This window comes from Megascapheus bottae, chromosome 5 (assembly GCF_031878675.1).
Source record: "Megascapheus bottae isolate mThoBot1 chromosome 5, mThoBot2.hap1, whole genome shotgun sequence".
NCBI classification, from domain to species: Eukaryota; Metazoa; Chordata; class Mammalia; order Rodentia; family Geomyidae; genus Megascapheus; species Megascapheus bottae.
The window spans coordinates 40,196,141-40,214,315 of record NC_143513.1 but is presented as its reverse complement, the minus strand read 5'-3'; the positions used below and the strand labels follow the sequence as shown (position 1 = coordinate 40,214,315).

At 39.6% G+C, this 18,175-nt stretch overlaps 1 protein-coding gene and 1 pseudogene across 3 annotated transcripts in view; one reads left to right on the top strand and one right to left on the bottom strand.

The window, feature by feature from the left end:
* The window catches only part of Lhfpl3 (LHFPL tetraspan subfamily member 3), a 472,921-nt gene that overhangs the window by 129,624 nt on the left and 325,122 nt on the right, over positions 1 to 18,175 (bottom strand). For all 3 annotated transcript variants that reach the window (XM_090332947.1, XM_090332948.1, XM_090332946.1), the window contains exon 2: positions 8,962 to 9,198. In XM_090332947.1, coding sequence (XP_090189073.1) covers positions 8,962 to 9,198 — 237 coding nt within the window. The remainder of the gene's footprint in view (positions 1 to 8,961; positions 9,199 to 18,175) is intronic.
* LOC150063260 (small nucleolar RNA U3) lies at positions 11,179 to 11,306 on the top strand (annotated as a pseudogene).

Sequence of the window (18,175 nt, the reverse complement as noted above, 5' to 3'; positions counted from 1 at the left end):
ACACTTCTATTAATTACAATAAAAATATATGGAAAAAAAGAAACAACCATCCCATTAAAAGATGGGCCAAAGACTTAAAGAGAGTCTTTTCTGAAGAAGAAATAAGAATGGCCTATAAATACCTGAAGAAATGCTCAACATCTCTAGCCATAAAAGAAATGCAAGTCAAAACAACTCTGAGATTCCACCTCACTCCAGTTAGAATGGCCATGAACAAGAAATCAAATAACAACAGATGCGGGTAGGGATGTGGCCAGGAGAGATCTCTACTACACTGCTGGTGGGAGTATAAACTAGTTCAACCACTATGGAAAGCAGTATGGCAGTTCCTCAAAAGACTAAACATAGAGCTCCCCTATGACCCAGCAATCCCACTACTTGGCATTTACCCACTTGTCCAGAAACAAGGACATACTAAATCCACTAGCACAATGATGTTTATTGCAGCATTATTCACCATAGCAAAGATATGGAATCAACCCAGATGCCCCTCAGTTGATGATTGGATCAACAAGATGTGATATTTGTACACAATGGAATTCTGTGCTGCCATCAGAAAGTACGACAATCGCCCTATTTGTTAGGAAATGGAAAGACTTGGAAAAAATCATATTAAGTGAAGTAAGCCAGATGAAAGGAACATAGGCTCAATGGTTTCCCTCATTTGTCATAATTAGTACAAATCTGGGCCATACAGGATGAGGCTAAATGAAAGGACCTCCAGGATATGGAAACAAGAGCCATATAATGTATGATTGTTGTTCTTAAGGTACTATGTTATTTCTCATCTCTTTTGTTGTCCCGTGTTTATTCTCATATTGTTATAGTATCTTACCTTGTTATCTGTTATATTGTGTATATGATTATTTATTTATTTGAAATAGGAAAGGGAAGGGGGGAAATAAGATGTGGGGACAGGGTAGGTGGAGGAAAATCGGTACAAAACCATGAGAAGGGGTATCAATGTGTGTGAAGTAATGTACCTTCTATCTGGAGAATATAATTGTAACCCTTCTATTAATTACAATAAAAAGAAAAAAACAGAAACAAACAAACCTAAGAAATAATCAGAACTCATGAACCCCTGTTTTTGTTTTCACGACCATTTTGCTCAGAATGAAAAGGGAGGAGTGGAGGGAAAAGTTGATAAGTTTTAACCTAGCTGAAAGATTTTACTTAAAGTGATGCTGTAACATTGATTGGACATTTGTTGTTAATGAAATATCTTAGCTATTATGACTTAGTTTGATAGTGCATTTTCTCTGTTCTCTTCTTTTTCTCCATCCCTACCCCTTTTCCTTTCCTTTTCTTCTAGAGGGCTTGATATTTACCTAGAGATCCTTGGCTCTGAAGTCTGCAACCCAGATTTAAAAAGATTACTGAAATGTCAAATAGTGGAAGAGAGTGGTGACGCATCAAGAAGTAGAGGACAGCCACTCTAAGTCAGTTCTGCCCTTATACTCAAATCTTAAGCTGCTTGTGACTAGAAGTAAACTAATTTTGGAAGACAGATTGTAAAATCTCTCCCTTTAGGGTACAGCTAGGGGTTGGATCTGGTTAGAGACAGAGTTCTCTCTTTAAGCAACATTAATAGTACATTAATGATTTCAGCATGTATTGTTTTGAGTGGAATACTGCTGAACTCCCAAGTTTAGTGTTTTACCGAGTTAGTTATAGGTATGGAAGGAAAACTGAAGAAGACAATCTCTAGTTACACATCATCAGTCAATATCTTTTTTTATTTTTATTTTTTCCCAATCCGGGAGCTTAAACTCAGGACCTGGGCACTGTAGTTAAGCTTTTTCAAGGCTAGCACTCTGCCACTTCAGCCACAGCACCACTTCAGGCTTTTTCTGTGCATGTGGTATCGATGAATTGAAACCAGGGTTTCATGAATGCTAGCCAAACAAGCTACCACTAGGCCACACTCCTTGCCCCTCAATACCTATCTTTACAGCTCCTGTGAAGTTCTCTTTCTTTCATAACTCTTTATTGTTTTCCCTGTCCCCTCATTCCACCATAGCTGGTGCTCATTCCTGGCTCCTTTCATGGATAGCAGACCCCAACAACATGATACCAGGAAACCATGCCACCATGGTGAATGTGTGAGTCTAACCATTACCAATACAGTAACTGTTTCTAAGTGATTCCACAGCTTAATGCAGAGGAGAGAGTAGCACCAAGTGGACATTACAAAGAGGCACAACTCCACTAGGCAAAAGAAATATTTCCCAAGGTTGTGATGTATGCAGCCATAATATAATCTTATTATTATGAAATGGAGCAGAGAAAAAATTCTTTTGTTCATCCAATAATTTTCTTTTCTTTTCTTTTCTTTTTTCTTTCTTTTTTTTTTTACCAGTCTGGGGCTTGCACTCAGGGCCTGAGCACTATCCTTGGACTTTTCTCAAGGCTAGAGCACTACCACTTGAGCCACAGCACCACTTCCAGCTCTTTTCTATGTATGTGGTGCCGAGGAATTGAACCTGAGTCTTTGTGCATGCTAGGCAAGCACTCTACCACTAAGCCAAACTCCTGGCTCTCATCCAATAATTTTCTAACTCAACATTTACCATAGGCTTTTAGCATCTATTGATGTTAGATATTATTTATGTACTGAGGATATAATAGTGAACCAAAGAGGGAAAAATTCTTGCTGTTGTCCTCCTTAGGGAAGAAAAGGAACTAAAATATGTATTCATTTCTCAAAGAAAATGTGACATTTGGCCAAATATGAGTGAGGGTGTGTTCCACGGGGTTTGGCAGAGTGAAGAACAAGTGTAAAGACAGTGCAGTGCGAATATCCAAGGCATCTCTGAGAGACAGGAAAGCCTGAGGAATTGGAGTTACAGGGTGGGATCACAGAGTGGCAAAGACTGAGGAAGGTTTGCATGACCTCATAAACTATGGATAATGCTTTGTCTTTTCCTGATATCACCTAACACCACTGCAGGGCATTGAGCTGAGAAATGATGCTATCCAGTTTACTTATAACTACACTGGAGGCTCTGTTGAGATTAGACAAAGCAGAATCAATAAAGCCATGCTGGCTCTTTTGCAGGGACATCAGGGAAAGAGGATCATGGCCTAGATTAGGATTAGAGCAGAAGTAGAGGTGAGCAGTGGGAAGATTCTGGATATATTTTAAAGGTATAGTTGCCAAGATTTTTTTTTTTGCCAATCCTGGGGCTTGAATTCTAGGCCTGGGTACTGTCTCGGAGCTTCTTTTTGTCCAAGGCTAGTACTCTACTACTTGAGCTTTTTGGAGTGGTTTATCGCAGATAAGAGTCTCATGGACTTTCCTGCCCACGCTGATTCCAAACCATGGTCCTCAGATCTCTGCCTCCTCAGTAGCTAGGATTTCAGGTGTGAGCCATGGGAGCCCAGCAGGAGTTTTATTTATTTATTTATTTTTGATAGTTAGATGATAGTAAGTTGTGATGGAAAGAGAGGAAACTAATAAGTTAGTCTGAGACACTGGAGAAATAGTAAGAACAGGAAGGCTGTGCAAGAAAGAGGTTTTCTGGTAAGAGAAGATCAGTTTTGTTGATGGACTTCCATGATTGGGCTGGCTTCGAATAGCAATATGCAGAAATCAGCCTCATAGGCAGCTAAGACTATAGGCATGAGGTGCACAACTCTATGCAGTTTTTGAGGTCCATTCTGAAATGCTTTGAAGATCATAGAACCTTGTTTAACACAAATCCCTTCAGACAATCCTCTATGCTTTTATCAGTTGTTATTCAAAGCACAAGAAAATGTTTTTTTATTCCCTGGGCTTCCTGATCTTATTTCACTGGTCTTTTTTTTTTTTTTTTTTTTGCCAGTCCTGGGCTTGGGCTCAGGGCCTGAGCACTGTCCTTGGGTTTTCTCAAAGCTAGAGCTCTACCACTTGAGTCACAGCACCACATCTGGCTTGTTCCTATGGATGTGGTACCGAGGAATCAAATCTGGGGTCTTCGTGCATGCTAGGCAAGCACACTACCACTAGGCCAAACTCCTGGCTCCTTCACTGGTCTTTTTTTTTTTAAACAAAACAAAATGTCATAGCTAAAAAAGAACAAGTATTTAAAAAAGCTATTCTCAAATGAATTAAACTTTGATTACATAACCTTATTTAAAAGCCACCAAATGAAAACAAGACTAACCTTTTTATTTATACTGGGATTGACTGGTCAGGCTGAGAACAATAGAAACAGCATTTCTTAATAAATAATTACATGATGTTGCACAAAAGTGAGAGCTTGGAAGCTGGAATTGGTGTTTGAATGGACTCAAAAATCTATTCCTTCTTAGTTGTTAAAATTTAGACAAAATACTAAACTTTTTTGTCCCTTAAAACTAGCCAGGTGGGGCCGGGAGTTTGGCCTAGTGGTTAAAGTGCTTGCCTAGCATGCACGAAGACCTGAGTTCGATTCCTTGGTACCACATACATAGAAAAAAGCTGGAAGTGGCGCTGAGGCTCAAGTGGTAGAGCTCTAGCCTTGAGAAAATCCAAGGATAGTGCTCAGGCCCTGAGCTCAAGCCCAGGACTGGTTAAAAAAACAAAACAAAACAAACAAAAAATTAGCCAGGTGCAGTGGCTCATGCCTGTAACCCTAGCTACTCAGGAGGCTGAGATCTGAGGATCACAGTTCAAAGCCAGCCCAGGCACTCAAGTCCACCAGACTCTTCAATTAACCACCAGAAAACTGAAAGTGGCACTGTGGCTCAAGGGGTAGGGTGGTAGCCTTGAGTTGAAGAGCTTGGGGACCGCGCCCAGGCCCAGAGTTCAAGACCTAGGACTGTCAAAAAACAAAGCAAAACAAAACAAAATTAGGATGATATTAACTACCTTTTAGTGCTATTTCAGATATCAAATAAAAATTTCTATGGGTAAAATGCTAGTAATTGGTAAAATCTATATACACACTGCTGACTATAACTGACTTGATTTTTTTGGATTCTTCCAACCAATAGGGGAGGCAGGACTTGGGAACATTAGTCATTTTACAGAGATTGAAGCTGAAATTCTAAAATGCTCATGGTCTAGTCCAACTCACAGAATCAATACCTGAGGGGTGCCAGAAGGAATGTGTTTTATCTCTGATCTTTTCCATAGTTATATGTACTTTACTATTATCAGAACCTACTTAGGTGAGAAGGCACATTTTGCTATGGGTCAGAGTTTCTAAATTGGACTCACTGATGATATAGGACTGGGAAGCATGGGTCAATGGGGGTGTGTAGGCTAGTATAGATTAGAGGCAGAAAACAGCAAAGGTACCTTATACCCTCTTTTCCAAGATCATTGTATTTCTTGATACGTAGTTACCATTAAAATATTCAATGTGTTCACCACTCTGAAGGCAGAAACTTTTACCTCCCTCAGAACTTTTTTTTTTTTTTCAGGATACTTCTGAAGTTGGCCTTGAATCAGAATATTTTAGTTAGGAAGAATTTCAGATGCCATTTGGACAAGCTCTGCATTTTATAAACAGGAAGTTGAATTCTGGAACTGTTAAGATAGTGGTCTCAGCTGGTGGCAAGGACAGTAATAGCACAGAGCAGCCTGGCTCTGTGTGCACGCTCTTTTCATACTATATAGCAACATTGTCAACCACAGTGTGTCCAGGGCCTGGTGGAATTCCTTGAAAGTGAAATTCCAAAGGACTTGTCAATTAGTTAAGTGAAATAAATTCATTCTAACTTCCCCTATTATAGCATTCAGACATGCTTAAGCCACTTAATAAATAAATGGTAGCTTGAGTCACCTCTTGATGGATAATCATGTTTTCTCATTTGCAGTTTAAGTGCTTCAAGACAAAGTGACTTTAAAACTGCTCATGAGAAGACCCAATTATCTGATAAGCAATTCTAAAGACCACACACATAAATGTAGAAACAGACCTCTTTATAAATGATGTCTGACAAGGAATGAGATATTTGTGGCATAAGAATCTGGAAAATGTAATTATTTATCCTTTCACAATTAATGAAAGAAAATGAAATTGAAGCTTTCATTTCAAATCCTTTTAATCTGGAAGAAACTTTAATTTTACATAATTAAATTGACTTCACAGTTCAATGTGTTAAAATATGCAATTAAACAGCATATCAAGGTTAAATGCCTACTGCTGTTGGCTCATTTAGAAATCATGCTGCTGAACTTCTAAACAAGAAGGAATACCTGCCAGGCACTGGTGGCTCTTGACTATAATCTTAGTTACTCAAGGCGATGAGATTTGAGGACTGAAGTTCAAAGCCAATCCAGGCAAGTACATTTGTGAGACTTTAGTTGTCAATTAACCAGCAAAAAGCTGGAAGTAGAGCTGTGGCTCAAGTGTTAGGGCCAATCTTGAGTGAAAAAGCTAAGGGACTGCAAGCACCTAAGTTCCGAGTTCAAGACCTAGTACTGTAGTAGCACCAAGAAAAAAAATAAGAAAAAGAAAAAGATTCCTGACCATCTTGCCATTATACTTAGGCTAGGGAGGCGGCCCATAGATTTCAAGGAGGACTGTTTCCCCAGTTCTGAGCAGTCGATTCCTGTATTAAATTAATTGCATTAAAGTAATTTTGACTTCTATGAAGAAATATTTTGGCACGCTGGTAGTGCTCCATAGATAATTAACTTCACCTCTTATAGAAGTTTTTTTTTTTAAGAGATAACATTTGCATCTTCTAATTTATTTTCTCTTTGTTGAAAGTATCTTTAAATTCTCTCATTCTTTCCTTTCACAATACATGCTAAGGTTCACTGGAGACATTTTTCAAATGACCTTTGCACTGGTAGAAAAGGAGAAGCCTAAGAAACACTTTAAAGGGGCTGAGGTGAAAGGTCACTGGAGGTGCATTTTAAGAGGTGGCAGCTTGGAGAGGAAGGGACTTTGCCTTATGCACCCTCTCCTTGGCTTCTCCTTGAATAGCACCACTGTAAGAATCTGATTCTAACTATGTAAGGTCTTCTATTCTCTTTCATCTTGAGACTTTATTTGTGGAGCACACTTCAGCAAGTAGAACCGAATTCTCCCCCTTTCCTGATATGATAAGGCATTCTAGTACCAGAGATTCTGTTTTATCTATGAGTGGTTGTCAAGAAGGATTTGTGGATCTCAGCAATGTTCTTGCTGTAAGGAAACATAGAAAACTGAGTCTCAGTGGCTTTTCCACACGTGTACTGCTGAGTTGATTACTGTGGCCAATGAAGATGTGACCATGAATGAGCCTGGCCACCAGATGCTACATAAAGCATAGGATAGGAATGGATGACTGCTTTATTCCTTCAAGCCCAGGCTTGAAATCAGATATTGCATGTTTCCATGGTGCCAGAGGCATCATGAGGTTAGTAGATTCTTTTAAAATTCTGGATTTGCCTCTGTTTTGTTGTATTACCCTGGACCCCAAATAAAGATATCTTGGTAGTTTTAGCAGAAAAAAATAGTGAAAAAAGTTCAGAGAGTAATACCTCCATACAAATGGTAAAAAGCATCAATTTACATTGAACAAATTTTATAATTACACATTATTCTGGGTTTTTAAACAGACAGAACTTCTCTTTCCTTAGGATATTGATGATTCTAAGTTTGAGTATTGTATGAACTTAGAAATCATTATATTACTATTTAGTGAAACTCTACTCTCACACACACAAAATACAGCATCATCGATTGGTCTTTTCTCTGACTTTGATAGTTTCAACATTATGCAAATATTAAATAACACCAAACAGTGAAGGTTACTTTGTACTCTAACAGCATACCTTGTTCCATTTATTAGGATTTGATTAAATATTCTATAAGACTTAGAAATTCTGGTCTTTTAAAAACAGATCTTAGTGCCTGAGAATCTGGCATCCTGTGTGTAGTACAGCTGTTTGCATCTTAGAGGAGGGATTTTGGATTAAGAAATAAAAATCAGGATGACTGAGTGTTCCCACCATGACACCTGCTGCCTGCTGATGTTCCCTGGTTTCCATCTGATCTGGTACAGATCAACTGCTGCTGATTTCAACCCTTCAGAATGAGATGGACAAACCTCAGAAATGATGGTGATGCAAATGAAAAAAATGGTCAATACAGAATACTTATGCACACATAATCCTCAACTTTATATGAGCCTCTTATATATGTTTTATTATAATTAATAGAAGTGTTACATTATATTTGCCAGATAGAAGGTGCATTACTTAACAATCATTGCTACCCCTTTTCATGTTTTTATCCTCATTTCCCTCCCCCACCCTTTCCCCTCATCTTGTTTTCCCCATCCCTATCCTACTTCAAGTAAACAAGTAAACATATATACAATATATCAGATAAAAAGGTATGATTCTGTGACAATATGAGATAAGCAAGGGACAGCAAAAGAGATGAGAAATAATGTAGTACATTAAGAACAACAGTCACACTTTATATGGCTCTTGCTTCTATATACTGGAGATCCATTCATTTAGCCTCATCCTCTAGGGCCTTATGTATCTAGGTTTTGCCCTATTGTAAACCTCTGCTAGGAGAGTTCAAGGTTTCAAGACTTTTTGAGAGGGTCCGTTGCTCATACCTATAATCCTAGCTACTCAGGAGGCTGAGATCTGAAAATAGTGGTTCAAAGCCAGTCAGGGAGGAAAGTCCATGAGACTCTTTTCTCCAATAAACTATCAACAAATCTGGAAGTGAAGTTGTAGCTCCAGTGGTAGATACCCTACCACCATCGCCTTAAACCAAAAGAAGGAAAATAAATTGAAGTAATAATGTGCTTATGGAATCCCAGAAAGGCAAGTGTCTCAGAAAGGTTAAGTAAGTATAATACTACATTTTCTTGAGTTGAGAATTAGCAATAAAAGCTATAAAAGATGCAACATTCAGGGTGCACTAGCACTTAAAAAAATGGAGAGGACCATGGTGTGAGTGTGTGTGTGTGTGTGTGTGTGTGTGTGTGTGTGTGATGAAAGCATTCAGTAACAGTTCCCTAAAAGAATCTTCTTACCTTTGTTTTCTGCCTTCAGTTCCTCTGCCATCAAGCTGTCTTGTCGATTACCAAGCACGAATGCTAGAAACGAGAGGATCAGGGCATCCAAAATTCCAATAATAGCCAGGATGTATGCCCAGCGGACTGAACAAGCCCCAAGGGTGTACTTGTCTGTCTTTTCTCCACACATCTGTTTCACTTCATCTGAATCCCAGCCATCGGGGAAAATCATACAGCCAAGCACAAGGCAGGCAGCTTAGAGAGAAAGAGAGAGGGAGAAAGGAAAACAAGAGGAAAAAAATTAACAGATTTTATTGTAACAAGCATATCTATTAGTCATCAAATAGTTGTTTCAAATCCTCTATTTGCAGTACAGCAAGTCTCACCATGGTTCTACTCTGTGTGTGTAGGTGGGGGTACACATATGCATGTTGGTAATTTGAAGGCAATCTCCTGACTGCAGTGGAAGAATCCTGGGAAGGCACCACTAAAGTAAGCTCAGGTATTCTGAGAGGTTAAAGTAGATTATGAAAAAATTCTAAGAAATTGAATGTGTGTGTGCATTTGTGGGGAGGCTTCCATTGTGCATAGGTCTGTGAGGAATCAAAACACTGAAGAATGACAAGTCAAGACTGTCTTTGTAGAGCTCTGACAGCAGTCAGATAAGGGATTAGGGTAACATGGGAAACATCAGTGTGAATGTTGACTTTGAATCACTGTGAAAACTAATTTTACATTGTGATCCCTGCTCCCAGCACACAGAAGAGTTTCTTGAAACTGTCCTAACACATGCAATGCATGGTGATATTTCATGTTCCACTGTCCAACCTGTTTCATTTTGGATAAAAAAGGCTAAAAAACATCGAAGCCACAAAGCTATTATGGGAATGAAGGAATTCAGATTGCTTATATTCTATTTCTCACACATCACTGTGGTAATCATATGAACATTTTTAGTTTTTAAATTTTGAAACCAGGTTTTGCTATGCAGTCAAGACTGACCTTAACATCCTGGTCTTCCTGCCTCAGCCTTGTAAGCAGTGGGAGTACAAGTTTCTATCATCACATTCTGCTTCTTTTTAGGGATATATTACTTTGAAAATTGAAGAAGATAGTGTCTATTGTTCATGATTTTTATATTTCATTGGATTATTTATGGCAAATGATTATATTTTTAGGATGTATAAACAGTCTCGAACATGTGCATTTATTAATTTATTCACTTACTCATTCAATGCTTGTGTATAGTGTATCTCCAGTAGAATGCCAGGTAATGTTCTTAGTGTAATGGTACGGTGCTCAAGAAAAGAGATATTCTTTATGTTATCAAAGACTTTATATTTTTAACAGGAGAAAAAGCCAGAAACAGATGAAATATGCAAAGTACTAAGTAGGCAAAAAATAGACAAATAGAAATATGAGTGGGGTCTTCTTTACAAAAAGTGGCCTCATAGGTTTCACAGGGGGTGACAATTAAGCTCAGACTAAGAGAAAAGACAAGGAATTAGAAATATGAAACTTGTGGAAAGAATATTCTAGGAAACACTATGTGCAAAGGTCCAAAGGTTGGAAAGTGGCCTGCTGTATTTGAGAAGCTATAAGGAAATCAGTTACTAAGGCTGGAAGGTAGGTAAAAACGCAGTGCCATGGTTGGTTATTGTAGTTGAGGAAGACTATGATGCTACAATTATGTTAGGGTTCTGTGACTATCAGGGCCAAATGATACTTGTTACGTCATCTCAACTTACTGATTAGACAGAAATGGACATCTATTTTCCTTTTTTGAAATAGACATACACATGGATAGGGCAGGTCTGGAGGAGAAAGAGGCAAAGAGGGGTTACAAATAGAAAAGACTGCCAGGGATAACTCTAATTTAGTTTTCCATGTCAGTTTACAAATTGAATTAAAAACTGTGGATCAGAGCTGGGCACTGGTGGCTCACGCCTGTAATACTAATGGCTCAAGAGGCTGAGATGTGAAGATAGTAGTTCAAAGCCAGCCTAGGAGGAAAGTCTGTGAGATATTTGTCTCCAATTAACTATCAGAAAACTGGAAGTGGTGCTGTGGCTCAAAGCAATAGAGTGCTAACCTTGATCAGGAAAGCTAAGTTACATTGCCCAGGCCTTCAGTTCAAGACCCACGACCAACAACACTAGCAACACTCCCTGCCCGCTCTCTCCCTCCCTCGCCAAATCCTATGGATCATACTTAATTCTTCTTATAGCTATATGTAAGACTACACTTTCAGGGATCATTTCTATAGTTCTTTAGAGGTATATATCTCTGATATGTGGTGTAGCATCTCTATGAAGATAGGTATCATCGACACCCCTACTTTAAGACGTGTCTCTCAAAAAAGACCTTGACTTTTCTCTAATTAGATTAAATATTACTGTCATTATGGAAAAGCTGTGACAGGCTACTCCTTGTGCATTGAAAAACAACCAAGTATTGTAGATATTTAAAAGTTCCAGAGGCCTGGGAGTTTGACCTAGTAGAATACTTGACTAGCATGAGTGAAGACCCAGGTTCGATTCCTCCATACCACATACATGGAAAAAAAGTCAGAAGTGGTGCTGTGACTCAAGTGGTAAAGCTCTAGCTTTGAGAAAGCCCAAGGACAGTGCTCAGGCCCTGAGTTCAAGCCCCAGAACTGGCAGAAAAATAAGAAAGAAAAAAAAGCTTCACAAGGTATTTAAAAGTGCCTGTGGCCAGGCGCAGTGGATCACACCTGTAATCTCAGCTACTGAGGAGGCTGAGATATGAGGATCGAGGTTCAAAGCCAGCCCAGAGGGCTGGGAGCATGGTATATAGTGGTAGCGTGTTTACCTAGCAGGCACAAAGTCCTGGGCTCGATTCCCTGGAACCACATACATAGCAACAGCCAGAGTGGCACCATGGCTCAAGTGGCAAAGTATTAGCCTTGAGCAAAAAGTATCCAAGGACAGTGCCCAGGCCTAGAGTTCAAGCCAACAGACAAAAAAAAAAGACAAAAAGAAGACAGACATCTTTGCTAAAGGCCCTTCTTGTCTTCAGGGTAGACTGATCATATCTGAAGTTTCCATTTCTGGAAACCCTGAGTTACACCTGGGGATGAAAAGAGTCAAGCCAGAACTAACACTCTGAACCTAAAAGCACTGGGAGGCAGGCATAGCCACACATTGCTCCATTTTCAAGTTTATACTATTAATATTGTGTGAAAATGGATAAAACAACAGGCAACCAAACTTTATGACATATGTATTTCTGCTGAAAGCTATGAAAACAGAAGCAGTAGAGAAAATTGTGTATATGTCCATGTGTGTATTAGGGCTTGAACTATAGGTTTGAGAATTGTCCCTTAGTTTTTTTTTTTCAAGGATGATACCCTTCTATTTGATCCACACCTCTACTTCTGTTTTGTTGGTGGCTAATTGGAGCTAAGAGTCTCAGAGACCTTCTTGCCCCAGGGCTTCAAATCTCAGTCCTCAGATCTCAGCCTCCCGAGTAGCTAGGATTATAGGCACTGATGCCTGGCTTTGAAGCACAATTTTTATTTTCAACAGTCTGAAGGAGTTAGCTATTCAAATCTTAAAGCCTGACTTAGGTCAGGGTCCTGGGCTCCTGGAGAAAGGTATTTCGATCCACACAGTAAAGACACTGCAGGCCTCTCTCATGCTACAGGGCAATGCATTATAACTGGGTCCATGGATTGTCAACCTTTTCTTAGCATGAAGGATCTGATCCCTTTCTGATTTATCTATTTTTATCCCTTTTGACTTGTCTCTTGTGTAGTAAGATGAAAAAGAAAACATCACAAATGCATTTAAAAGCTTTAATAGTTGTCTGTAGCATAATAAAGTGGTTGCTTCCTCCCAGTAACATATTATCAAAACATACATTTTTTTCCTCAACTACTCCCCTCCCTCAATGTGAGAATATTTTATTGAAGCCATTAAAATAGCGCAGTCCCTGTAAGTGTCTTTGGGATGGATGATTATTATGTTTTGCACTAATGCTTGAGTGCTATTCTTAATTCTGGATTTTGGCATTCTATTACCAGAACCTTCTTAATCTGCATGGTTTGTTCAACCACTGGCAAACACCAGCTGTTCCAACTCTAAGGAATACCTGCAGGATCCCAGGCTGTCTCAGTCAATAAAATATGAAATAATATTTCTCTTAGTTTTATAATTAATTAGTCCCAATTATTTACAAGTTGATCAACTGCAAAAACATCCTTTCAATGAACAGAGGACAAGCACCAGGACATTTCATTAATTCACAGATGCTATTTCCCCACCACAAGGGGCAGTGGAGAATTATTTCCAATTAGGCTATTATCCCCAAATGGGTTTCTTATTAGAATGTCACCTAGGAAATGACTAACTTCTCTGCATCTATGTTTTTCTTTATTCTGGGAGCATGATTTTTTGGAAGTATGTCAGAGAACATTCTTGAATGGTAAGGAAGAAATGAGAATTCACTCACTGGAGGTAAGCAAAGAGGAATGAGAAAAAGAAACTCTGCTCCCATTACAGACTACCACGATATCTTCAAATGTAGAATACAGTCCAGGCATATCTTTGGTGAGAGTCCTGCTTTCATTTCCATTCTTAGCACATGCCAAGTGGTTAGGACTCCTACACCTTCCAAAAGGAAGCTTATCTCACAGTGGTTTCTTCTGAAATAGCTCACAAATGGCTAATGGTTCCCCAGAGCCACTAATTGCATTGGCATTTTTCTTGCTAAAGAGCTGAATGTAATCTCAGCAGAGGAAACATCCTTAGAAGAAACTTAGAAGCCTTTGTAATTGGGTCTTTCTCCAAAGGAAAATGAGGCAAGATGAAAAAAGAAACAGGGGCCTAGGACTTGAATTAGTCGGGCCTGTTCATATTGCTGGTTCAACTGTCCCAATCAGGGAATTCTGCATTGTGGACCTAAGAATTGCTTATTTCTGAACTGGAAGAGAAAGCAGTATTCATTCAGCTTTTAGAAAGTCTATGCACAGTTGCACAAAGAGCATGATAAATTGCTTTGGGTTGCTGGAGCAGTCAAGGGAAACGATGTAAAAGGAAACCTGTGTTCACTTAACTCTATCAATTATTCAGGCATACAGTGTGCTGAAAACACTGGTGCCAGTAGAGGCTTCCAGGTTGTGTGAGGGAAACTGTCACATGAGGTTTGTCACTCTAAACATCTGGCAAGAGAGAGAGAAGATTCACTCTTAACGTTTCCTCTGCAGCTCAGGGTCAATTAACTTGGACTATAATGTTTGTATCTTTGGGCAAGGTCTAACATTTTTATCTCAGTTTACTTCTGGAAAATGGAATCACTAGGTAACCCAAGATATGCCATACTGTGGATTTTGCTTCTTACCTTACCTTAATGGTTCTTTGTCCACACAAAGCATGTGTTAACGTCCCTTGTGCTGTTTTACAGAAGGGCATTCCTGCTTTTCTAGTGCTGACTGTGCTAATCAGCTTTGTGACTATAAAAAAATACCTGAGGCTGGCTACTTTTGAAGAATCCAGGCCTATGTCCTGTATATTTAGGAGGCTTTCACAGTTTTGGGTGGCTCTATTGGTTGAGCCCCTGAGGAGAACCTAATAGTGGATAGTACCATGGAAGATGTATGCACATAGGACAGATCACATTTTAAAAACAGGAAGCTGGAAAGAGACTCAGGGGTCAAACTCAGGCTCTCTAAATCAGTTGCTTTTGGAGAACAGCACTCCCTTCAGCAGGCGCTTTCTTAGTGACCTAGGGCCCACCCTCTGCCCCTTAGAGATTCTTCCCCCTTCCACATTGGCTCTCTGGGACCACGCCTTCCATGCCTGGAGCCAACCACATCACAAAACCAAAGCCCAGTCATGGCAAGATAGATGAGTGTGCCCATTGTCCAGGTATAGATGGAGACCTCCTAACAGATGCAAGCTTATGGCCCCTTCCTTAGCACAAATAGGACATGTTAGCCTCTACTAGCTCTTCACTTTTGTTCATTTGGTTAGCTGGAGAAATAGGAGACCTGGCCATACATTTACGTATGAGCAATTGGAGGCACAGAGATTAAAATTAGTGTCTTGCTCAAGGTGATACAAAACTCACAAGTAGCAGAAGTAGGACTTGAGACTGTATAGTCCACCTATGCCTAAGAATGACATGTGTGAGCTCACTTTAGAGGATTGAATTTAGCACTAAGAACATACAGAGACTTGGCAGGGCTTAACATGGTATGTGGAATTAGACATTAAATATCTAGTTATAGAACTGCTAAAATGATACTAAAAGTTAGTTTAACTGGGCCGGGGGTTTGGCCTAGTGGTAGAGTGCTTGCCTATCATACACGAAGACCTAGGTTTGATTCCTCGTAGCACATACATAGAAAAAAGCCGGAAGTGGTGCTGAGGCTCAAGTGGTAGAGCTCTAGCCTTGAGAAAGTCCAAGGACAGTGCTCAGGCCCTGAGCTCAAGCCCAGGACTGGCTAAAAAAAAAAAAAGGATCCAGAAACACAACAAATCAAACCAAGTCTGGATAAGTGGGACTGCATTAAACTGCAGAGCTTCTATATGGCAAAGGATATAGTTAGCAAGCTAAACAGAAATCCCACAGAGTGGGAGAAGATCTTCACTAACCATACAACAGACAAAGGCCTCACATTTAAAATATATCAACAGCTACAAAAATTGAATCCCTCCAAAACTAATCTCCAAAGAAAAAACCATCCCATTAAAAGATGGGCCAAAGACTTAAAGAGAGTCTTCTCTGAAGAAGAAATAAGAATGGCCTATAGACAGATGAAGAAACGCTTGACATCTCTGGCCATAAAAGAAATGCAAATCAAAACAACTTTAAGATTCCACCTCACTCCAGTTAGAATGGCCAGGATCAAGAAATCTAATAACAACAGATGCTGGCGGGGATGTGGCCAGGAGGGATCACTACTACAATGTTGGTGGGAGTGCAAACTCGTTCAACCACTGTGGAAAGCAGTATGGCAGTTCCTCAAAACACTAAACATAGAGCTTCCCTATGACCCAGCAATTCCACTACTTGGCATTTACCCAATCCTCCAGAAACAAGGACATACTAAATAATCCACTAGCACAATGGTGTTCATTGCAGCACTATTTACCAGAGCAAAGATATGGAACCAACCCAGATGCCCCTCAGTTGTTGAGTGGATCAACAAGATGTGGTATTTGTACACAATGGAATTCTATGCTGCTGTCAGAAAGAACATTGCCCCGTTTGTAAGGAAATGGAGTGCTCCAGCTCTCAGTTTAAGGCTCAGGACTGGAAAAAAGAAAATAGAAGATACTCATGCAGTAAAATGTTACTTTAGTGAAGCAGACAGGCAAGTCTGTCACTTCATGCATGCATTAATCCATTGTCCCCCCCCCCCCCATGGCAAGAGGAGCTTTAGTCACTTAGAAGGTAAAACTCCTGAATACAATGACTATGATTGACTAACTGCTCAGGTTGTACTTTGTATCTTTGACTCTTTTGTACTTAGTATTTTGCAACCTTTTTTCCCCAGCCCCAACCCAGGCAGCTACTGTTTTATTCTCTATCAATATGTGTAGTTTCAAAAGGAGTTCATATAGAAGAGCATGCAAGTCAGATGTTGTGGAACATGCCTATAAATCACAGCAGTTTGGGGCTGGGATCGTGGTTCAGTGGTAGAGAGGTTGCCTAGCATGCATGAAGCACTGAATACCTCATACCCAGTACCTCAGTACCCCATAAACAGAAAAAGTGGGAAGTGGTGCTGTAGCTCAAGTGGTAAAGTGCTAGCGTTGGGCAAAAGAAGCTCTGGGACAGTGCCCACGCCCTATGTTCAAGCTCTATCACTGGTTTAAAAACAATCACAGCACTTGAAAAGCTGAGGCATGTTGATCCATGAGTTTGAGGTCAGCCTGGGATGTATAATGAGACCCCATTTCTAAAATAAAAAGAAAATGACAAGGGCAAAACCAAACCAAAACAAAATAAGAAAAACCCCAGTGAGACCATACATTTTTCATCGTTTTATATTATTTTGCTTAACATCATGTCTTCTAAGCCTTTTTGTCTCAACATGAAACTTTGCCTTTTTAAGGCAGAGTAATACTTCACTGTATAACAGTTTCTTTATTCACTCACATATTGAGAGACACTTCTAGTATTTACATATCGTGGTTACTATGAATAGTGCTGTCATGAATATGGTAGTGCAGATATGTTTACACAGTGTTGCTTTCCTCTTTTTTGAGTTTACTGCCAGAAGAGGAATTGCTGAATTTCTGCTGAGTTTACTGCCAGAAGAGGAATTGGCTGTACCAATCTACATTTCCACCAGCAACATGTATGGGTTCCTTTTTCTTCAAACCCTCACCAACAATTGTTGTTGCTTCTTATCTGGCTGTGTGTGTGTATGTACGTATATATGTATGCATGTATACATGTATGATGCATGGTAGGGTTGGAGATTGACCCTGGAATATTGTATATGATAGGAAGCTGTTCTGTCAAGTTACATTCGCACATATTTTCTGTCTGGAAGATGGTTGTCCTAGTAGTCTTACAGTGCTTTTGATTTGCTTTTCTCTGACTATTTGTGATGTTGAGCATCTTTTCTTGTACTTGTCTGTCATCTTTGGAAAAATGCCTATTATATATTTTACCAATTTTAAATTGGGCTATGTATTCTTTTGACTTGTGTGAGCCATTGATAAAACCTGGACTAGTACATATATCTGATATTGTTTGTCAAAAGTTCCCCAATCTGTAGGTTGTCTTTGCATTTTTTTCTTTTACTGAACAGAAGCTTTTCAGTTTGACATTGTCCTAGTTTCATCAGTACTTTAGTGTAATATTCAAGAATCATCACCAAGACCAACAATGAGAAGCTTTCCCCCTCCGTTTTCTGTCTGTGAAGTTTTCTTTCTTTCTTTGGTGCTGGTCCTTGGCCTTCCACTAAGGGTCTGGGTGCTGCCCCTGGACTTTTTCTTTCAAGGCCACGTGAGTCAATGCTCCACTTCCAGCCTCTTTGTGTTAGTTGGAGAAGAGTCTCCCATAGTACTTTAAGAACAACAATCACAAAGATAAACCTCTTGTTTCCATATCCTAGAGTTCATTTCGTTTAGTCTCATCCTGTATGACCATCTGTACATAGCTTTTGAGCTATTGTGATCCTCAACTCAAAGCTAACAAAGTGAGTCCAAGAGTTATTGAAAGGACTATTAACATGCAGAATTTACCTCTGGGA